Source organism: Mauremys mutica, chromosome 12 (assembly GCF_020497125.1).
Source record: "Mauremys mutica isolate MM-2020 ecotype Southern chromosome 12, ASM2049712v1, whole genome shotgun sequence".
NCBI lineage: Eukaryota > Metazoa > Chordata > Testudines > Geoemydidae > Mauremys > Mauremys mutica.
In genome coordinates this window covers 59,896,593-59,920,011 of record NC_059083.1, presented here as the reverse complement: position 1 = coordinate 59,920,011, position 23,419 = coordinate 59,896,593, and the positions used below count along the sequence as shown (strand labels likewise).

General features: G+C 47.2%; 1 protein-coding gene across 6 annotated transcripts in view; it reads right to left on the bottom strand.

The window, feature by feature from the left end:
- NDEL1 (nudE neurodevelopment protein 1 like 1) overlaps positions 1-23,419 on the bottom strand; it is a 41,741-nt gene that overhangs the window by 4,019 nt on the left and 14,303 nt on the right. For 5 of the 6 annotated variants that reach the window (XM_044983014.1, XM_044983012.1, XM_044983013.1 and 2 more), the window contains 8 exons: positions 19,456-19,553; positions 18,053-18,206; positions 16,468-16,616; positions 15,002-15,138; positions 12,143-12,316; positions 11,148-11,239; positions 8,360-8,511; positions 6,191-6,322 (listed from right to left, as the gene is read on the bottom strand). In XM_044983014.1, coding sequence (XP_044838949.1) covers positions 6,226-6,322; positions 8,360-8,511; positions 11,148-11,239; positions 12,143-12,316; positions 15,002-15,138; positions 16,468-16,616; positions 18,053-18,206; positions 19,456-19,541 — 1,041 coding nt within the window. In that variant the 5' untranslated portion in view covers positions 19,542-19,553 and the 3' untranslated portion in view covers positions 6,191-6,225. The remainder of the gene's footprint in view (positions 1-6,190; positions 6,323-8,359; positions 8,512-11,147; positions 11,240-12,142; positions 12,317-15,001; positions 15,139-16,467; positions 16,617-18,052; positions 18,207-19,455; positions 19,554-23,419) is intronic. The other variant, XM_044983016.1, reaches the window with a different exon arrangement.

Below are 23,419 nucleotides of genomic sequence, written 5' to 3'. Positions count from 1 at the left end.
CAGGTATCAGCACAGAAAGATTCTTTATGACCCTGCAGAGGCTCTAACAACTTTCGAAGCGGTGCTGGAATGAGCCGGGGATATTCCTGTGTACACTGCCAGGGCTGGGAACGCCACCAACCTCTAACAAGCTCTTACTGGAGGTGTTTGCAAACTGAACAGCTGTGATCGTCTTTCTTGGTTAAAAAAAAACTTCCAGGGAAATCAACTTACCAATTTAAATACTCAACAGTCAAGAAGAAGTTCTCCTAGCCATATACACCCTGCTCCAATGGGGATGGTAGATGTTTTCGGTCCCCAGGCTGCTGGTACATACACCAGGATATAACATGAAATATGCAAGATGTGCAGTGCAGCCAGGGGTGATGTTACCACGAGAACCTGCGTTTTAATTTCCTGACCTTTGAGCTTTACATTCCAAGCGTTACCATAACGGAATTTCAAAAGAGTTAAGACACAGCATGGCTGAGTGACCCACAACCTCCCACTGACGGGGTTTTAGGGGCAGAATTACATCTTCATAGCACGTCCCAATTTGCAGGGCCATAAAACCAACTTGATTCCAAACTGCCGCTGGACCGGAAGCAGCTCCTGCAACTTGCTGAGTTATGGCAGGAGGGGGAGGGACAAAGTGCCTTAAAACATGGGGGCTTTGCTCTCTCCTGACTGAAGTAAAAACAGCTGAAGTTTGGCTACAATAAATGGGCCGAGGATCATCACTGGGAAGGAGGCCACTCCTGGAGAAACGCCGAGGATCGAAGCATTTCCAACGTCCCCTGCTCAGATCAACCAGCTCCTCTTCAAGGCTCACAGGGTGTTCTCATTCTGGAGTGGTTCGCGCTAAGAGGTATCTTCACCTACTGCACTACAGAGATTGCCCACCTGCATCCTGGGCACAACAATGCTCTGAACTGAGTTGGCAAATTTTATGATCCTGGGTTCAACCGAACTGCCCTGAGACTCCTGCTGAGGTGCTACTGGCTCTGCCCGCTTTGGAAGTCACAGTAGAGGGACTGAGCCAGCAAATTGCTGGTTGGAGCACTGGCTGGGAAGATTAACTGCTCACCTTTCAACTCAGAGCCAGGGTTATTCAGTGTCCAGCCAAGACTGGCATACAAAGGGATTCTTACAACCACGTCAGCTCAATAGCGACCCCAACGCTGCCCTAACAGAGCCAGGGGATGGGTTAGCAATGAAAGACCACGCAGAGCATGGGAACAAAACCAGTGGGTAACACTCCACACAAGAAGCCCGGCTGGATTCCAGCTGGAAGGTGTCTTGTCCAAGGTCACACAGCGAGTCAGCAGCAGTTAGGGCTCAGCTCTCTTCACTCCCAGTCTTCTGCTCCAACCACTCGACCATGCTGGCTCTGTCCTTGTCTCACACACAGGCACCTGAATCTCGTGAGGCACATTCATTAGGGATGGCCAGTTACGCCATGCCCATAACTACAGCCACGCAACACTCCCCAGAATGGCTAGCTCCCGCTGCGTGGGAAGATGCTCTGGAGTCAGTCTGCCATGATGCAGCCCTCTGGGGACAATGCTGGCACGTGAAGGAGGTGAAACATCAGAGAGCCCCCCCAGGATCTGTGCCCAGCGGAAGGGCTGAGCGACAAAGCATGAGGACAGCTGAACTCAAACATTGCTGTGGAAACCTGACGGCCCATCTTCCCTGCCTGCTGGCCAAGGTGTCTCTGGACAATTGCACAAGCTCCACCTTCAGAGATCTGACATCTACTGGGACATCTTTCTGGGAGTTCTGCAAAAGACGACGATGTCGAGCCCAGCTGGATTGACAGGGGTGTTTACTGATAACTCTGTACTGGATATGGAAACCTGCCAAGTCTTTATTTTCCTTTCTACACACTCTTCAGCTGCACTCTGGAGCCTGGGAGTCAAGTCCTTTGCCTTCTGTCCTTCTTTGTGCCTGAATCTGTAAAAACTGAACCAGACACAGTCTCCATGGATTGCTCTATGCCACGGCATTGGCGAGACTTGCAAATAAACGCCTGTATCTTTATACACAATCTTGACATTGGTTAACGACTGCAAAACTGATTAGCTGGCTAGCTTAGAAGCAAGCATGGCATAGGAACGACAAGTATCTGATAAGGCACCAATATACTATACTGAGCAAGATGGAGAACTAGTCTTTACATGACACCAAAGGTGGGTCTTGTACATATAAACTCTGCTTTCCGCTTCAGAAGTGAAAGCTCCAGCTCTTGTTTAGGAGCTCTTCCAGGTTCCAGAACTGTTGATAACTCAAATATTTGTATGGCGACATATATAGAGCAGCTCTCCAAGGATTAGCAAGGAACTGGTTCTCATGGCATTGTTCAGATGCTGCGTGACCTATCTTGAGCTAATTAGAGAAATAAAGGTAATGCTGTTGCTCTGATTCACAGAGAGCTGATGGAATACAAGACTGCCACAAAGAATGGCTCCAAAAACTAGCAACCACTGTGAAGATACCAGAAGTTGGTGTTTAAGCTGAGAGCACCAAGACCATATCCATCTGTACTGTCTCAAATACATTCCCTCTTCGTGTTCGTTTTGAGTTAAAATATTGTGCTGATCACAAACAATCGTAATACCACCAGTGAAAGTGAGCAGACCGGTGCTTGCATGCTGTGCCTGCCCCCTCCGATCCATCCTCTCTTACTGACAAGACACCCATCGCGTCTCACATTTGCCCTTAAGGTCCTTCTTTTCAGACTAGCTTCTAAGATGCTCCCAGAGCAGTTTGCACTCAGTAAGTGCAGGTCTAGACACTCAGCGCAGGACACGTGTGAGCAAGTGCTGTCCACCGAAACCTTCCAGGAGTCACACTGGTGTCAGTTAGGAGTCAGTCTAGTTCTGCCCCGACCAGCCCAAGGGCCCCACGGAAGACATCACAGGAGCCTGAGTTTCAGGGGATGCCAATGCTGCAGCTGTAAGTGACCAGCCCAGCCTGGCTGGACACACTTGTGTTGGCGGGGCTCGCACCAGTACACTAAAAATCACAGCAGGGATGTTGCAGCAGAAGCTTGGGGTGGCCACCCATCCCCTTGGGTCTGAGCTCAGGTGACCAGCCCAAGCCTCAGCACCCACACTGCTATTTCTAGCACACTCATGCAGACTCTGTCAGCACAAGTCTGTCTACCCAGGTTGGGAACTTTGCTGTGCAGATGTACTGTCTGAGGGCGGTGGCTGAAAGTCAGGCTCCTGTCAGGTACCCAGAATCCCTCGTCCCTTTTGGAAAGCTAGGCCTTAGTGATCTCGGACAGACTGAGGTAACAGGGACGGATTCAGGATCTTAGGCTATTAATTTCTTCCACTGATTTGGCAACTTCTCTCCTATCCTATCACGTATTTCCTCACTGGTTAATTTGCATTTTAAGCAATATTTTACATTTACACAGCACCTTAATTTGGGGGGTGGGGTTGATCTCTCAGTGCTCTACAAATATAGCAAATTAACCCTTACAACCCTTGGGAGCTAGACCAGATGGACAAACAGGCATAAGGGTTAAGTGACTTGACCAAGGGCACAAATGAGTCTGTGGCCCAGCCAGGAATAGAGCCCAGATCTCCAAGCTCCTCACCCACCTCTTAACCCCCAAGCCCATCCATGCAGCCAGTTTAGGGTCTGCATGTTGCGCCAGATTAAGACTCAATCAAAAGGAATCAACCATTTTCCCTGACATCCTTCCCAAGGGGATGCTCAAGAGCCTTCAAAAGCAGACAGACAATCTGACTGAAGCCTCCATATAAACATCCAGATGGTCTCTGTAGACATGCTAGCCCTGCGGAGAGTGATTGGGTTTGCCCGGGGATAGCCACTATTCCCAGGACATCCTGATCCCATCTCAGAGCCTACAACTGCAACAGCCCTAAGGAGTCTCAGAGACTCCCCAGCCATTGCTCAGTGGCTTTCGCTGACCAAGGAACGTGTGATGCTAGAAAGCCCCTTTGCTAAGCTGACACCAACGGCCAAAACTTTGTTCTAGATATTTGTGCAAAAGGTGCAGATTCGGGGTCTGCTGTGCAGGAAATGCTGAACAGCACAACACTGGCAGACACTGAGGGAGCGGCAACAGGGACTAGCAACAACAGCTGGAGATCAGGTCCCTTTAACCCTGTGATCATTTGTGTGTTTTCAGGGCTTCTTTGAGACTTTCTTCACATCTGGATTTTTACAGGATAAGGGTGTTAACCTTATCCCCAACCCCCACTCCACGACCTGCGGGACCAGTGGATTGCTCCTTAGTCTGGCCCCTGGTTTGACCTGCCTGGCTTGGGAGACCCACTGAGTAGCATACCACACAGGGTCATGGGAAGACAAGCCCCTCCACCCCGTCAAGGTCACACACGCCTAGGAAGGAGCCCGGGAGGGTTACAGAGCCAGGGAGCTGGCAGGGTTCTATTCTTGGCTCTGCCACTTACTCATGACTTGGGCAAGTCACTTCACCTCTGGGCCTCAGTTTCCCCATCCATAAAACAGGGATAAGACTTATCTGCTTCACAAGGTGTTGTAAAGTTTAATGAGCTGACATTTGAAAAGGTGCTTGGTGATCCTCCGATGAAGGACGCTAGAGGAGCGGGACGTTTTATCTGCAGTGATATAATGCAGGCCAGTATAAAGCAAAACCAGTGTGTGCGGTTCAGTCAAAGGCATGCATCTCTGACTGTATTGAGAGCACAAGCTGCATTCAATTCCCAATTTCTCATTCTTGAGTCTGAAAAAGGTCACATGATACCAGGACACTTCGTCTGATGTAACGATGGGAGAGATATTGTGATCAGACAAAAACTGTGGCCTTAAGGTTTCACTAATGGACTATTAGATCATAAATCAAAGAAGAGCTAGCCCCGTGCAGTGAGTAGAACTGACTACTGGTTATTCTCCAGCTCCAAGCATGCAGTGCATGCAGCTCATCACTCCAAATGAATCCAATTACCCATGAACAATGTGGGGAATATGACCTTTTCACGCCTGATGGAGGAAAATGGAAACAGTTTATGTAAACAGTACAAGGGAAATTCTCAGACAGCACCTGGAGGGTAGAAACGTGGGAAACACAACGGAGTTAAACCCAACCAGAACTCAGCTAAACATCCGTGAACAAACACTGCTAACCTACTCGGCAAGAGACAGCTTAATGGACCTACTTCTATGACAGCCTACATCCCAAATTCCACCTGTTCCCCTCAACTAACCAGCCGAGTAACCTGAACACAAGTAATCTGTGCCTTACGCCACTCACCTGGCATTAGAGTTCCCTGGAACGCAGCAGACTCCGGAGACTTGGATCTCTTTTCCTGGGGGACATTCTGATAAAGATGGACTATGGGGCGTTCCTGAACGCCAACACTATTCTCATTCCCGTGCACTATCCCCACCAGCGTAGAGTATCTCTGTAGACAGCAGTGGCAGTGATCTAGTTAAGGTTGGGCTGGGAGGGCTTCTCCCATTGAAATCCCAGTTTATGGCTAAAGAGATGTTTTTTTCCATTGTTGTGGGCTAAAGTGGGGATATAAAATGTCAGCTAATGCAGTGAGTTTAGCGGTGGGGGTTAACAGTGAGTTAATGCCAGGTGTACCCCAGGCAGGCACTGGGCAAAGCTTTGCCCACACAATTTTGCCAGGGCCTCAATCCTGCTATTCTCAGGCCTCTATAGCAAAGCTGATCACTGTTGTGGTCAATTGTTTCCCAAAGTGGATTTGAACCCAGGTTTCTCAAACGAACAGGCTCCCCAGCTGTACTCCCCGGTTCAGAGGCGTTAAAAGGAAGAAAAGAGAAGCACTCAGCTGCAGATACCCAGACTGTTCTGCGACCCCTGGGGTCTGGACAGGAACACTGCGCATTTGTGAAGGAACAACATTCTGCAGGGAACTAATTTTACACCGGCACGTGGGCTAATGCTCTGCTGGAGCTTTTAAAATCTTGACGCATTAGGAACCTTCTTAGCTCTCCTGATCTTAGACCACAAGCCCAGCTGCTCCTGCGCATCTCCTGCATGATACCACTGATTGCATTGTTCCTAAAGCTCGGAGCCGGCCAGGCCGAGGGTCCCTCCCACTCTGTTCTATAGATGCCAGCACAGCTCCGCTTGCCAAGGAAAGATGAAGGACTTGTCAAACACTGTAACCAACAGAACGGCAATTTGCAAAGGAAACGGTACTATAATGATTGGCTGAGTTACCTCTGTCACAATCCCACCACCCAACAATAGGCTGTTCATAAGGCAGCAGCAGCAGATTGGATCGGGTCTACGGGCACACGAGGCTGTTTCAGGCTCCAACGACAGTTGGGGGCAGGGAGAAGAGTACAGGGGCTGGAGAGAAAGGAGGAGAAGAGGGGAGAAGAGAGGGCATGCCTCAGCTCAGCCCTTTGTGCCTAGCTACCACAGCAAGCCATGGGCAAAGCCCTAGCGGGTGCTGCACACCGCTGGAGGGACAGTGACATGGCTAGAGGCTAATCTTGGGCTGCAGTGTGTAGGCACAACAGGGCTGACCTCATTCATTTCACAGTACTTTGTGGCTTAAACGCGTAGACAAAATACACAGGATCGACACAGCAGTAACAGAGATGTGGATGGAGCACAGACGCTGCCCCAAGCTTCCAACACACACCCATTTCCAGGGAGGAGCGCAGGAGAGGGAGGGAGCAGGTGTGAAGAGTGGGATGCCAGGGTACGAATCTCATGGGAGGCGAGGTATGTGGCACAGAGAGGGGGAAGGAGGAGGAGAAGGTCAGGGCTGTGTAGAAACCGCCATCCTGCATGCACGTTCATCTGTCAATTACATCCACTCTGTGATGCTGCTAACCTCCTTAGGTGTCCATTATTTACATGCTGGATTTTTAAACTTTCCTCAGAGACAACCTGCTCCTAACTGAAGACAATCAACCCACTTAGGCAGTGCAATGATAATCTGGATAATTAACAGTGACACCCCTCCCCACACAGCAACCAGCTTACTTGTCACATCACAACGCAGAGTAGCAATGCTGGGATCTTAAGCATAATCCTTCCCCATCAGCTTTCTTAAGAGTTTGCACCTGGAATCTAGGCTATGAATTGCAAGCATGAGTAGCACTGTGGTGTTGTGCTGCTAATCAGTAGGCCCGCAACATGCAAACCAAGTGGAAGGCTCTATGATTTGCACAACACTGAATTAATTCTTTATTTTTTATTTTTTGCAACCAGGTTCTGGCTAAAGATTTCACATGGTAGTTTCCAGGATGTGGCCTACTCTGCCGGCCATACAGCAACACTATGCAGCTGAGCAGAGGTTGCAAAGACTGAAATGTCAGCGTTTACAGTGGCACTCTAGAATTTTAACAGTCAGTTTAACACTCTAAGAGGAATTTACTATTGCAAGTTAAAGAGGAACACAAACCCCTTGGTCTGTAATATTAGCGCTAAAGAGCATGTGGAAAACTGTAGCACTGAAGAGAGTATTAATACTGTGACCAGTGACGATTATTCTAGCGCTGCCGGCGTGCACCACAGGTGCACAGCACTTCACAAACACAGGGGAAATGCTCTCTGCCACACAGCTGCTTCTACTTCTGCCTGGCACCCCAGTGCAGGAGTCAGTGGCAGATACAGTGGGGAAAACCTCCCTGGTGCTCCTCCAGTGTTTGCTCCTTGACGTCACAAAGTGGAAGCTATGACTTCAGGCCTGACTGCATGAAGGTCAGAGGGAGTTTTGCATGAACAAGGAATAGAAGGATTTGGGCCCCAAGAGCTGGTGTGCAACACAGCACAACTTGATGGCTGGAGCCCAGACTCAGCTGGCTCGAAGGGGCTAATGCTGTTTTCGTTTTTCCCCAGGAAGAGGAAATCAAAGCAAGCCGTGCCCCACCCAGGTGGGAGTCTGCTGCCTGCACTAGGCCACTCTGACTGAGGAAAATCTCCAAGCTTGCAGAGAACACGTTCCCCCCCCGAAAGGAGCAACGTGGTAACTATGGCAATTCCAACATTAATCACTTGACATTCTTTTTACGCTCACATTCCAACTCACTAGCATCGTTGTTTTGCTGCCTGGGCTTGGAATTACCATGGGACGTTGTTTTGCTGCCTGGGATTGGAATTACCATGGGACGCAGCAGGCCAGGAAACTAGGCAGTGGGAGAAACAGTAACATCCACCAGCCAAGAGAAGGGTTTAAGCAGTAGAGCCGTTTTTTCTCTTTGCTTAGTAGGGGTCAGCACTGTAACCTTGGCTGCCACTGTTCCCGCAGGGGTCTAACCCACATTACATTTTATCTAGAAGACAAAGGCTCTATTGGGCTAAAAGTGAGTGGAGAAAAGATCTGTCTGTTTAAAAAGTGACCCTGAAAGCCAAAACCCGTCAATCCCAACTCACCCTTTGTCAAAGAAAGACGTATGCCCTGAATGAGAGAACTTTGTGCCGTTGCTGCTCATCAGGCTGCTGTTAACGTTGCCTGAAATGTAGGATTTCCGTGAAGCCTGGTCCTTTGCAAAATTTCGGCAAGCAGCTAATTTGGATTCTAAGGCCTGTGGAAGGAAGAGCACAGCTGTTAGAACAAAGAGCTCTTCTCCACTACATGACTTGAAATGGCCACTGGCCAATGTGCTGAACTTCAGCACAAGCTAAGCTTCACTGTTAACAAAGCTAATGCTTTTAGCAGTCCTGGCTGCAAAGAAAACCTTCAGAATGGGAGCGCTGGGCCAAGTTCTCCAATGTGCTCAGCATCCACATTTGAGGGGGAAGATTTTCAGAAGAGATCAGCTCCCATTTCGCGGGCCCATTCTCAACAGGAGCTGCTGGATGCTCAGCTCTTGAAAATCGGTCTCCAAATGTAAACTGCTGCAGCAGCATCTTCCTGAACCTGCAGGCAGCACCCTGGCCCAATGCTGTTCCCAGCTTCCCCAAGCAGCGGACCAGGCTCCCCTGGCTTTCACCACTGCTCTTCAGAACCCTATAGGCAGCTGTGAAACTGACAAGAATCAGATTAATTTCACTCTTCTGCTGCTGCTGCTGGGGAAAACAGAGCAACTGTGAAGGCAGATACTGGAGCTATTCACTGTAGAGGACAAGGGTTGTCAGGAGTGGAGAGACCCACCCACCCACAGCAGAAAATGCACCTTACCCTGTCGCTTGAGTGGGCCTGGGTGTGGTTCAACTGGCAGCTGATGGGACAGAGGGCTCCCCTAAGCAGGAGTCAAGAGCAGCCCTCTGATAGAAATCCCAGCACCAGCCCCTCCCCAGGAGCTGTGTGCCTGTGTGGGAAGTTAAGCTGTGCTTCTCACTAGTATACTGCCCGAGCCACTGCTCTTCCCTATCAGCCTCTGGCTAACGGGTCTGGTCAGATTTTCTAGTCCTGCTTACGTAGCTCAAAGGCAGGGATGGCAAGAGTACAGGAGCAGATGAACAGATGTATCGACACTGTGACAACCTAGAAGCAAAGACAATAGCCAGCACTGCACAGCAGGCCAGCCTTACCGGGGAGTGCCATACTGGGGGAATCTGGGTTTTTAACCAGAGCCAATAAACAGACAGGGAAGCAGTAACACCAAAAAGAGCTAAGGTGCTGCAAGCCTCAGCTAACCTCACTTTAGGGTGCATTCAGCACAGGACAAGACCCTACTTCTCGTGCTAAGGGTTAGGTGGGCTCTGCTGGTTCACTGAGGCAAGTGACTCATTACCCACCCAGATGTAAGGGAAGTGAAAGGGGCTCTCGGTGGGACAGAGGGGATCTAGAGTGTAGGCTGAGCAGTCCCGAAGGAGGAACCCTTAGAAGAAGCCAAGCCCAAGAAGAAGTTCTGAGCCAATCTTTTTCTTACTATTCATAAAGACAGGGGTGAGTTGGGACTTTACACAGTGGTTGGGCTGGGTTTTTAAGAGTGGGCTGGAAAAGATGTCTGCTTACTCTTGGACTCCAGCCTTCTCAGAATAATCAGGAAGCTCATCGATTGCAAATAAACTCCTCTACAACCCACATGGATTCTTACTCCTGCCTGCCCTAACTAGCCAGAAGCTCACAGGCAACAACTGGATTTTTAATTTTACCTTTGCTAAAATGCTTTCCCTGATTGTGGCTAACAGTATTCACAGCAGATTAAGCAACGGACATGGATGAAAATCAGCCCCAAGGGCTAGAGTCTAAACTTAGACACAACCGTGTCCTGACACTGTGCATTGAGGCACAAGCTAACAAACAAGTTTTTCATGACTCAAAGCAAGTACAGCCATGTCCTCATTATATTGGTGAGCCCGGTGCCCTAACCAGCAGATGTTTAAAGCATTTCTCCTCCACTTATAGTTGTAATCCATTTAATAGCTCAAACATTTCACTTCCCTACCAACTGCACCGTGGGGAATATTTGGCTCTCTCTTGGGTTATTCTATTGCCTGATCACCAGCCTCACATAGGGATAGCTCAGTGGTTTGCGTATTGGCCTGCTAAACCCAGGGTTGTGAGTTCAATCCTTGAGGAGGCCACTTAGGGACCTGGGGCAAAAATTGGTCCTGCTAGTGAAGGCAGGGGGCTGGACTCAATGACCTTTCGAGGTCCCTTCCAGTTCTAGGAGATTGGTATGTCTCCAATTATTACCTTTACCTTTAACTCTGAGAAATGAGTCTGATCAGAAACTGCTCTGCACTTTGTCATTCTCTTATCTAAGGGCTCCCTGGTTATTTTGGTTTTTTAAAACAGCTGCAGGGGGTTGGGGAGAGAGGGGCAGCGGCTCAGACAGCTGGAATGCACACTACACCCGCCACACTAGGGAAGGTCAATCTGCACTGTGCCTAGGCATGAGACCTACAGACCCTTGAGAGGGAGCTGGTGTAATCCTGTGGGCTCAATATTCAAATGTAAGCAATCCGTTTAGGGTGCCCAGTCCCACAGCTGGATGCCCACATGCCAACCCCAGCACCCCAATGTAGTACTTGGAATCCCAATCCCTTGTTTACACCTGGGACTGTCTGACTGAAGGCCCCCCTGTCACACGTGCAGCACTCCCAGAGCACGATGTGAGAGATCCCTCGAAGGCTAAAGTGGAGCTGTGCAGAGGCATGGCCCCACAATCCCTTTTAGGCACGTCTGACATGACTGCAACTGGCAACAAACAGTCCTAAAGCTCGGGTCGATCACAGCAAAAACGTGGGTCCTATAGGACAAGGCACTTACCCCGACTTTCCGTAGGAGATCCCCCACAATGTTCAGTGCCGATATTCTAGCAGAAGGAGTTAGGGGGCTGGTACCAAACCCATTTGGTATAGCTGAAAATATAAAAGCACTTCATTATATGGGCTGCTGAATAACATATTCAATAAACTAACTTCTGCATGAAAGGGGAAATCTAAAATTCCACCCCACCACGGCTCCCCATGCTGCTAGCCCCCTATATTACACACACTGTGGGGTAACCAGCTTAATTTATACCAGCTGTCTGCTTTCACTACACTCTGCCTATAACAAGGGCTTGTGCATTCCCCAGCTGCAGAGCTGGCTGCACAATGCATCCCCTGCCACAGAGCTGTGCTGTGGAATCAACTTCTTTTTTTATGTTTTTAAATTATGTTATTAGCCCTTATCATTGTGAACAGCCTGCCACACGTGAAATGAGAGTAAACCAGTGCCGTGCTGTCTCCCAGAACCTGCAATGGGAACAGGCGCTCAGAGGTGTGCATTGACCGCTGCATCTCATCACACAGTCACTCAGAGACCTAGTTTAAATTATCAGCGTTGTGACCTATTTCTCTGGTGGTCATTTTAGCAGAAAGATCCAGTGATTGCTTATCCTACTATCTCCGACTGTCTCCCCTCGATACCCAACCTCGACCACCCTCTTTTGCATTGTCAGTGCAAAAATCTGCAGCATACTGAATACTCAAAGGCAGGGTAAAGAAAATTGAACGCAATATCAAATTAAACCCAAAGCCGGAGCTGAGTCACTTCCATATTAATTCAAAACTCTATTCCTGAATTTATGTGAAGCTGTCACAGAATTTCTGGCCGGCTGAAGGAGATGCAGCTTTTAGGCACAACTTGCTGCAGAGCACTTGGTGCCTATAGGTTCCTAAGTTTACCCAAGAGTGCCACAGTGGAACCGAGCTGGTGGGAGTGCTGTTTGTCAGCACAGTTCCGTGTTCCCACACAACCGCCCCTGCTGCACTGCTCACCTTTTGGGGAAGGAAAGCTATTCTCTGATCCTTTTCCAACAGGCGTGGCTGGCAAAGAGAGAGATGCCTGAACAGCAGAATCCATCTTTTCACAGTCTAGAGTCGGAGAACTAGGAGCAGACTTCCTGGTGACCTCCTGTTGTCTTTCTCGGACAGCTAACTCTTGCCGTAAGTCTGGAGGTTGGAAAAAGAAAAACACAAACATTTCATATTTATGGCTTGATGGTTAAAAATACAGCACCGCGGTCATCCCTGGGGGCACGTACGTGGCATTCTTAACACAATCCAACATGGGCTCCCCAAGGCCACGCTAAATGGAGACTCAACCCTCACCAAACAAACGTACTTCACCATCAGCTTCTCATCTAAGAGCCTGAGCAAACAGCTGGGCTTTGCACTGTGCCCTGAAGGTCAACAGATACTGGCCCTTCAGCCAAGAGGGGAAGCAGATTCTTCAGCCATAAGGCTGCCGCTGAAAATGCCCTCCAGCCATTCAACTCTAGAAACCCTAAGGACACCCTAAGCAAGAATCAACCAGCTGATCAACTGCTGTGACATTGCAGGGGAGAGGTGGCCCCTCTCGCAGGTAGAAGCCAAACTGCATAGGGTGTTATAGCTCAAAATCAACCCTCCCATTGCAACTGGCAGTGAACAGGTAGCCAGCGGAGTCTTCACCGCATCAATGGAATATGCTCCTCAGAGCCAGCACAGCTGAGTAAACAGACTCCTGTGTTCTGCCCCTGCTGCAATTGTGTGTAGTCATCGGGTGGTCCAGTGTAGAGTGCATTACAATAACCTCTTGGGAGGTCACAAAGGCATGGACAACTCTGTGTCAGAGCTGGAGAGAGTCATCGCTTCAAACACAAAGGTGCTTCTGGCCAACAGCTCCACCCGTGACCTAACAGTGACAGCAAAGATAAATGCAAGCGAGGACACTCACAAAGGCCATTCTTCACTGGACCTCCAGAAATTCCCATGCAGAAAATGTGGTGCCACCTAGGTGGCCTGGATATGGTTTCACCTAACTGGCCTCCGTTGCGGCCTAGATATTGCCTGACAAACAGCATGTTTGTCTCACCCTTTATGTGACTTGTCTCGCAGCCTTACTGTTCTTTTAACAACCAGGGCTGAATTTCCCTGGATGTGCTTCTATGCCCTACTCTTCTAGTATCAAACTAAAAACGTATAATAGGCATTAATTTAAAGGGAGGTGGGTGGAGAAAGCAGTTGGGCATCTAACTCCCTGAATGATCTTGCCAAGAGGGCAAAACCCCCAGGTTTGCCCACTAAACCCCCAGGTTTGCCCACTAAACCCCCAGGTTTGCCCACTAAACCCCCAGGTTTGCCCACTAAACCCCCAGACACCAAGCAAAAGGGCTGTTAAGAAACTGAGAACGTCTGGGCATTGGAAAGGCAGCGTAATCCAGTGGACAGGGAGTCAGGAGACCTGGGTCTTTTCCCAACTCTTCCAGTGACCTTTTGTGTGACACCTCCCCTTTCTGTGCATCTTTTTCCTCTACCGCCCGTTTTCTATCTTATCTATTTAGATTTTAGTCTCTTGTTGTACATATGGCTAGTGCCTGACACAATGAGGCACCAAAATCAGCAAGAGGCTTTAGACGCTATGATAATGCAAATTAATAATAAATGGGAGGGTGTCATTTTTAAATAAAGTGTGAACTTAGTTTTCCATTTTTATTTTAGGCAAACCAATTAGATTTTTCACAGGCCATTAGTTTCTCAAGTGGACTGTCAGAAAAAGCCAAAACAAAACGTGTTGCACATTAGAGTTTTTAAAATGCCAGGCACTTTTAGAGGTGTTTTCAAAGGCAAACTGCAAAGCAAAAATGAAAACCTGCCCAGATACACAAGTTTGAAGAGTCAGAAGTTTTGTATTTGAGTGTGAGAGCAGCAATTTTTTAAACAGCTAATGTATCTGACTGCTGGCCAGAAAATAATATGGTTTTGTTTGTTTGCTTGTTTTTCCTTCTTCTATTTTAAAGAAGTTGAACACTTTGTTCATCCCGTTTTGCAACTGGGTAATTAATGTTGATCATTCAGATGTTCCTGAAGATTTGCCAGGAGTTTCATTATTACTGTTCTTACCGTAAGTTGTGATTTGTATGTTTCGTTAGACAACAACATTTGGTCTTCCTTTTTGTCTTTGCTGTCAGAGACAACTCCATGTTTGTATCAATAAGATATGAGTGATGGCGAGCATAGATTTGTGAACTGAGTGACCCTACTAACCAGGCTTTGGGATGCCAGTTATCAGAGAAACTCATTTCAACCAGCCTTTTGATATTCTTCCCTCACTTCTTCTTGGTGAAATCCTTTTGGGAATTCCTGGTTTACTGAAGATGTCTCAGAATGTAACATCACTAATCCCACAAGTCTCACTGCAATCCTTTCTGGGATATCTTCCATAAGCCAGGCAACTCCCAAGAGGATTACAGAGGACAGTGGAGAATTTCACAAGGTTAGTTAGCATTTATTTCCATGTCTAATCCCATCCTCAAATCTCCCCAACAACATACACAGAGCCTGGTTAATGGAAGCATTTGACACACAGATCTGTGCTTAACTCAGTTTTCATTTGGAATTTGAATTCTCCAGCAGCACTCATATATTTAAAAAATCCTGAATGGATTTCATGGTATTTTCCCCCACTCACCAGATGAGATTTTTTTACTCCCCTTAACTGTGTAGAAATTATTATTATTATTGAAGATTAACATTGCACAAGCAGCTTGGGCCCATCATTTTAGGTGTTGTACAAACATGAGCTGTAGTCAGAATACATCTCTATTACACAGCCACCCATGTACGAAACCAAAGAATTAATCAATCAAGCTGTACCTCTCGCTTCATCCTTTAACCTCTGTACAGAAACTAGCAACGATTCCTTGTCATCCAGCTCACTTTCTAAAAACGCATTTCTCTCAATAGCCTGGTTCAGCCTTTGTTCAAAGTCTTCCAATGAAACTATTGTTGCCCTAGAAACAAAATCCAAAAGATTAGGCTCTTCAGATCAGCTGACATAAAGCACATTGGAAAGCATAACAACAAAAGGAAAAGGTAAGCAAAGTCCAAAACTTTACAGCTCTGCCAGTGCTTCCTGGAAAAGACCATTAAGTGCCACAGAAGTGAGGTGTGTGGGCTGGACAGGACAGAACTCTCGCAGCTGGACTTCAAGCGATGTAAAAAAACCACAGCTGTGTAAGAGCTCCCCAAGCACTGATCTCCACTCTCTCTCCTTTCTGCTCAGCGACCAGAGCCAGTCAATGCAGCACTCTGCATCAACCCCAGAGGACTTGCAAGGTGCTACCACCTCCATGCACCGAGCAGCTGACAACTCAGCGAGCCAAGACAAGTGTGGGACTGGAATATTAACTCAAGCCCCAAGTACTTAAGCATATGACTAACACATCATGCAAGCCATTCCACTGACTTCAATGGGACAACTCACATGTTTAAAAAGTTAGCCATGTACTCAAGTATCTTGCTAAATCAGAGCCTCAGCTCTGGGTCTGCCATGCCAGATAGCCAGAGACCTAATACTGCTACTGCTGAACTCAATGGCAACATTCCCATTCAGTTCAACAGAGGCAGGATCTGCTTGTTACTTTCCAAACATGGCATTGCTAGCAGCACTCTTGCTAGTTTTATGCACTTCTTAGCCAGTATACAGTCATTCCCTGCAGCCAGCCACAATGCTTATTGGGTAAGGGAAGAAGAGACTCCCTAGGCTTGTTTTATTTACAAGGGACTGCATAAGGTATTAGCTTCTTATCGGAAAGAGGCTTTGTCCTGGAAGGATCACACACATGCTGCAAGAGTCACCTAGCTGCTGATGTCAAACCTGGCATGCTGGCTAGGCTTGCTTTTATGCTCTGCTCTCATCTTTCAGGAATCCATAAACTAGAGTGGAAATGACTGCTCTTGTTTCTCACTTGATTTGCATGAAGTAGAACACTTTAGAATTCTCCAACAATCCAGGTTACTGGGCCCAATACCGGGGTAACCAGGTGGGGTTTAGTAGCCTGTGATATGCAGGAGGTCAGACTAGATGATCTGGTGATCCCTTCCTGCCTGAAACTCTCCGATTCTAGGTTCTTGCTGTACTGCAGGGCTAACGAGTGAGTGAGGCTAACTGCCTTGGATATCTGACTGGACTGGAGCCTCAATACAGCTTTAACTGCATGCGAGCAACAATAGCTAGGGTCTCTCCTTATGGAAAGTTACATCCATTAGAGGTAGTCAAGAGCTGTGAAGCTAAATGACACGAGGAAGATCTAGCAAGACAATTGGTTTGTAGCCTTCACCTCTTAGCGCGCTCCAAGTCGTCGTTGGCCTGTTCCAGCTCCCTCACATATTTGTGTAGCTGGTCTTTAATGGCCCGTGTCTGACTCAGGTCATCTTCCAACACCGACACTTGCTTGTAACTTTGTGCATATTGGTGTTCAAGTTTCTCCTGGAAATAAGAGGGGAAGCAAGATTAATGATGCTAATATAGAACCTTCTGAGGCAAGCCAGAGCCAAACAAGAGGGAACAAAGTAACACACCAGAATCAGTCAGCTCGTGTGGGTTTGTTGGTGGTAGCATATAGAAACGCCATTATTAACATGGATATTTACTAAGCATCAGCCCTGCACACCCTGAAATAAAGAAAGCCAACACTGTGCACAGCAGGGATCCAGTCACCAAATAGCTAGTTATTCTCCCAAAGACACCCATCAACCTCCATTCTCAATAGTCTGTAATGGCAGGTCCGGGAGGCCTACAGGTGGCCAGAAAGCAATACAACTGCTCAAGAGGATTCTGACTGCATGTTTCCCACACTCCAGACAACCATCATGCTACAACAACAACTGGCCTGAAATCCCACCGCTGAGCAAAAGTAAGAGCCACTGAAATCTATGTCTTGACTTCACGGGGAAGTCCACTCCAACACCTTCACCTGGAAAAACTGGAAGGTGGAGGCTGACAGTCTGGTTGGTTAAGAATGTCCACAACTCTGAGGAGGCAGCTGGAGACTTTCCTGAAGAAGCTACTGGCCTCCTCAAGACCATGTAGGTTTCACGGCTATAACAGGGACTGGATAAGATAACCAGGGATCCCACAGAGCACATTTGCCCTGGCTCAGAACACAATGCTTTCCAGCTACATTCCCATCTCCTGCCCCCAATCAAGTTTCCAAGAGCAGGATCAAACCATGGCGCTCTCCAAGATCCCAGGGCAGGGTGAGAACAGATCGGCCCAGATGCATTAATCAGAATAGTCTATCATCTACCTGAACACTCTACAGAACACTATCAAAATCTCTGCTGAAGGACAAGCACAAGTCAGAGGTCTTCAACTGCCTTACAAGTCTCACAAAACGAAAGACATCCTGGGCAAAAAACACACTGATTCACAAGAATTAGCTTCACAATCCTACAGCTGAAATGATGAACGAGATGATTCAATGGCCTAACCAAGCAGATCTGTAGTGTGTCCATCACATGGCTACGTTAACTTGCTGTAGTAACAACAAATCCACCAACTGGCAAAGTCTTCGAAAACCCAAATCTGCTGCCCTTACTCAGGCAAAACTCAAGATCAAGCTCAGAAGCAAAGGACCCGAGTCCTGTCCCTCTTATGACATGGCCAAGAAACATAGCAAATTCCTCCACAAATTTACCTGACATCTAACGTTGCTGGTAAATACCTGGTCTTACCCATCAGGAATATGTCACACTCAAAACTGGATCTCAAACATATGACTGGTGTCCTCCCTTTATATTCTGGACACATATACTAAATTACCAAAAAACCTATACAGACCAGACAGATTTTGAATGATAATTTAGGACCACACTTTTGACTACCTGCAAGAACAGGCGATTCCATTACAGACACTGCCATACCTTTAATGTTTCCACCTCATATTTCAGTCTTTGGTTATCTGCTTGCAAGTCTCTATTCCTCTGTTCAGCCTGCACTAGCTGGGCCTCCAATTCAGCTTCCAATTCTCTGCTTCCCTCCTGGAATTCAGCCAGTTCTTCACGTGCTTCCTGGAAACTGTAAGCAGAGGATTCGTATCAATCATAGGTTTAGCTTGTCAAGTTACAAACCCACTGATCTTGTCTAAAGATAAACCCAGGAAGAATCTCCAGCACATTACAGGACTCATATAAACAGCATCTCTTTAAAGAGAAGAAGGGAACTGTGGTAAGGTAAGAGTTACATGAAGTTCAGCTAGGAAAGGAAATTCATTGCTGTGCAATGCACAAACTGCTGTATTAAAAACAGGTTTAAATACAATTCCATGCCCCAAGGTCATTAATAAGATGACTAGGAGTTTGTCAAAAATTCTCCATTCATTAACTTTCACAGCCAGCATCTGTTAAATCATTTCATGGGCAGGTCTGGTATTAGCCATGGAATTTTTAACCTGGTTTGGGTTGAAAAACATACGACTGAATGCAGTCTAACAATACTGCTATACCATACAGTCACATCAAAGTAACATTAAACCCCAACCCTTTTCTAGAACATTAAGGTTATTAACCACTTAGGCAGGGAGCCAGCACACACCACTGCAAGGTATTCAAGAGCTAAAAGTAGCCACTACCCACTGTATTCACGTCACTGACATGTCTGTATCTGCCCTCTGCTTAACAGCTCAGGTCTCAGCAAGCAGCAAAGTTTATAGGAAAGTGAATTATAAAGGGACAGAAATCAAAGCTTTCCTTAACCCCTCAAAGCTTTCCTCAACCTGCTCCCTGTGAAATACGCCAGTTCTGCGTTTCTTTCGCCAGTCTGACACATTCAGTGGTCTGGAAGCAACGTGAATGTATTAGCATCCTGGGCTCTGATGTGCATATTGGGACTGCAGGAAGTTTTGTTTGCTGCACCTGCGCAATCCACGACAGTATCGCAGAACAGAAAGACAACACTCCAGAGGAAAGCAGGCAGAGGTCCCCGAAACACAGAATCAAGCAGAATATTGCTCCAGGGTTTTAGATACCAATCCGCAAAGCCAGCCCTGCTAATGCCAATGGTAGCCCAAAAATTCATACAATCTGCCCTAGGAGGCTGCAAACCACATCCTGGAGCTCTCAAGTTGGTAATGCCCATGCAGAAGATGCTCTGCTTCCAGCGGTGGGCTCTTACTGATTGAGTTGGCATGTCTAAAGATGAAAACGAAGAAATTCATTTGCACACACCTGACACCTATCAAAGCATAACCCCCATAGAGAGGCAGGTTGATTAGCTACGTTCTGATAGAACTAACAGTAAGCACTGGTCTAGGAATCCAAAACGATACCTTTGTTTATACTTCAAGGAAAGCTCTTTCCAGTAAGCAGTTTCTTCTTTTGGACTCGAAAAATCTGGGATTTCTTCACAGTCCATGATCAATGAAACCTGCAAAAGGCAAACACAGGAATAAGCTAAGGACAAAGACAAACGGGACATCCCTGGGATTGCCGCTAAATACTGGAGAGACCCCATCACTGTGGCCTTTCTTGAGTTTTTATGCCTTGCCGAGAACTGCAAGTGAATTCAGCGTTCATGAAACAGACACCAGTAATCCCTGAGAATGGACAGGCACGGTGCAGACAGGCCAGCACCAGCCATCAACCTGCCCGCTATTCCAGCTCATAGGATAGTTTTGTGATGGTTTGTGATCTGAACACATGGAGACCAGAAACCGAAGAAACTCTAGTCATATTTTGAACCTAGCTCTGAAGGATTAGTAGCGTCACACACTTATCTAGGACCTCTTTCCACAAGGCTTGGTTTTAAAATTAGCAGTCATCAAATTTTAATATTAATCCACTTAAAATAAGTGTTTTTAAAAGGACAGGTATTGTGTCTAGAGTTGGTAACACTCTCCTTGATGCAGAGTATAATTCCCAATCAAGCTAATGAGAGTCACACACTTAGCAAAAAGACTTGTCCCCTTTAAGGACTGACAGCCCAACCATACAGGAAGGAAAGTCCATTTATTTTTCTTTCACTAATTTGAGTTCTATTTGGTTTTGATCTGGTTTACATTTTTCAGGTAACAGAAGACGTTACCAAATTAATTTCACTCACTCAGTCCTTCCAAATCAAATGAGAAACACCTAGAAAGGGCTAGAGTCTGTCCTATGATTAAACTGCCCATCCTGGAACAGTGTTTTTAGTCTAAAGACATTCAGAGGGTAAAGCTCCCCTTGCCAGGGCATCTGGACCAGCCTGTATTGGTGGAGGAAAGTTAGCTCTCTAAGGTTATGCTGGAAATTGACTCAGCAGGGCATGAACAATGCACTTCTTAATGGAAACTATCTGGCAATAGCACAGAGAAATTTATCAGACTCTTCAGTTTCACTGAAGTCTGGTTCTGGGCAGCAGCATCTACCTCTTTATTACATGGCGCTAGTTACGGTCAGATCTGTGCACCTTGAGCCACAGAGCTGCTCAAGAGCACAAAGACATAGACAATCCATCTCTGTCCCCCTTCACTACAACAGCGAGGATGAGTACTGCTCTGAGCAGCTCTGGGTATGTCTACATTACGAGCTGTGCCGCTGTAGCATTTGTAATGCAGACACTTACTACAGCGACGGAAGGGATTTTTCCATCACATAGTAAATCCACTCCCTCGAAAGGGGATAGCTAAGTCGACAGAAGAATTCTTCCATCAACCTAGTGGCGTCTACACTGGGGCTGAGGTCAGCTTAACTGTCTCCTCCAAGGTTGTGAATTTTTCACACCCAAGACACACAACTAGGAGGACATAAATTTTAGGTGTTGACCAGGCCTTAGTGGCTAGATTCTGGTCAGTTTCACAGTTGTTCAGCTAAGAGCAGAAGCAGCGAAAGTGACGCATCTTGTAATTTTTATTCTGCTACTGGGAAAAGGGATGAGTAACAGAGGGACGTTTGTTTCACAGTGGGGGGAGGCTTGGGTGCCACACTTATCAGATCCCTCTTGCTCGGCTGATGTGAAAGATGTAGTGAAAGAACCCACCAGCAGGCCCCAATGGAAATTGTTCTCCGACCCTTAACAAGCATGCTGCACTGGGCTTCTTACCAAGATGCTGTCTCTGAACTCCCTCTGAGGAAAGCCCCATCTTTTATACTAGCATCTGGCCCATTACTCCAGCCCTGTGACCCAGATTTCATTGTTAAATCCCATGAAGGAGGGTAGGAATGGGCTGGCTTCTCCCTCACCTTCAGGACAGACACTTTAAACCAGTGTTTCTCAAATGCAGCCACCATGGCTGCATACAGCCACCAGGGACTTTTCTTGAGCCACAGCCTCCTGGGCGGTGATGGGGAGCGGGGGGTTAAAGCAGCGGCCCCCTCCGCCAGAGCCACCAGTAGTGGTTGGGCCCTGCCTACGTCTGGAGACATAAAAGCTGGAGGAGCAGGCAGGCAGTGGGTTCCCCACCTTCCCAGGGCTGGTGGGGTCAGGCTTCAGCTCTGGGGTGGTGGGTGACAGGCTCCAGCCACGGGGCTTCAGGCTCCATTCTCTGGCCCCAAGGTCACCCCCCCCAAGTGCCCCAGGCCCCCACTGCTTCCATATTCACCTCCCCATGCAGGGCTTGCCGGGGCTGAGTAAGTCTGCTGTGAAAAGTGATATTTGTGTGTTTGTTAATATCACTTTCCACAGCAGACTTAGTAACCAGCACATCTTGAAAGGAAAAAAAAAAAAAGCAACCAAAAAAAATGCAAAAGACAAGGACGTACAAAGCACCTTATTTGTGTTTCTATTCTGTTTAGGTCCAGTAAAGAATAGAGACAATTATACATTATTTTCATTATTGAGTCTGGAAAAAAAATCCTACATCAATAAATTACAATGATTTGAATGTGTCTATGTGGATATTTATATGTTTTTCCTAAAGTTAATTAAGTATTTTAGGAAAAATTATCGGAGCGGCCACCAGCAAGCGATGGTGGCCCCACTCTGAGGCCACCGAAAAAAACTGTTGCGAGTACCCCTGCTTTAAACAATCCTCATAGCACGCTGCTCTTGTCAGCTCAATCAGCCATACTCAGCTTGTCATTTGGGGCTCTAACAAGCATCAGTGCCCATTTCCATCCCTCCAGGCCTAGACTTGCCAAATTGACATCTCTGTGACCCACATTTTAGAGGCCTGGCCATGCTCAGTAAATGTGGAACACCACAACTGCACTGCATTCAATAAAGGGGAAAAAAGCCACGAGCACCTTAAGACAGCAGTACTTAATCCATAAATAATGCAGAGGAAAGCTGCCACTGTATCTCTCCAGCTCAGCCTACAGCTGCTACAATTCAGGTCAAGAGACCAAATTCATCCAAGGGGCATTAAGCACCTCAAAAACTCCTCTCCCCCTGCCCCTAGAGTCACTTCAAATGCACCTTGTTTTAGAATCGTGAGTTTATCACTATTTATCTGCTTTGCGGTAGCACTCAGGAGCCCTTGTCATGGACCAGGGTCCCAGTGCTAGGTGCCAGACTGACACAGACCAAAACACGGGTCCAACCACCAAAAAAAGCTTCCAGTCTAAGTAGCGTTTTGTTTTCCACATTTCAACGAACTGAGGATGAGCTTACACATGGATCCCATGGAGCTTCACTAAAATTCCTATCAGCATCATAGCAGCAGCAGCAGATTTTTGCCTGTTAATTTTTACAGGACAGCGCTAGTTGAATATTCATTTATTTTGGCGGGGGGGGGGGGGGGGGGAGCTGCGGTAGTTGCCTTTGGCTAGGCAGAGCAGTGTGAACACACTTCATGAGTACTAGACAGCTCTGGAGCAGCAGCCTGTTCCTAGGCAGTAGCAGCACAGGAGTTCTCAACAGAAAACACTGGCTGTGAATTTATTTTCACAGCTATTTTTAAATCTGCAAAAATAAACATAAGGGAATATGTCCCAGTTCTACAGTACATTTCCTTGCACTGGTTATACCTGTTATAACTCTTACCAAGGCAATTTATCATTGTGAAGGTACAAAGGTTAAGCTTCCATGCAATGGCCTCACTTATACACCCGCAGTCCCCTTGACTCAACGTCATTAAGGCCACATAAGTGCAACCTACGTGAATTCAGTCCAACTCTGCTCAAAACCTCATCCGTGAACCATGTTTGTTAACAGAACCGAGCATACATTCTGACCTGTACCTCTAGGGAACCCATCGCTGCAGCTTGGCACACACGACATGCTTGAGATCGAGAGCAAACACTTTCCTTCCCAGATGCACAACGCTCAGCCTCTCTGCAGCTCCAAAGTAGTTAATCTACTAAACAGCCAGCAAG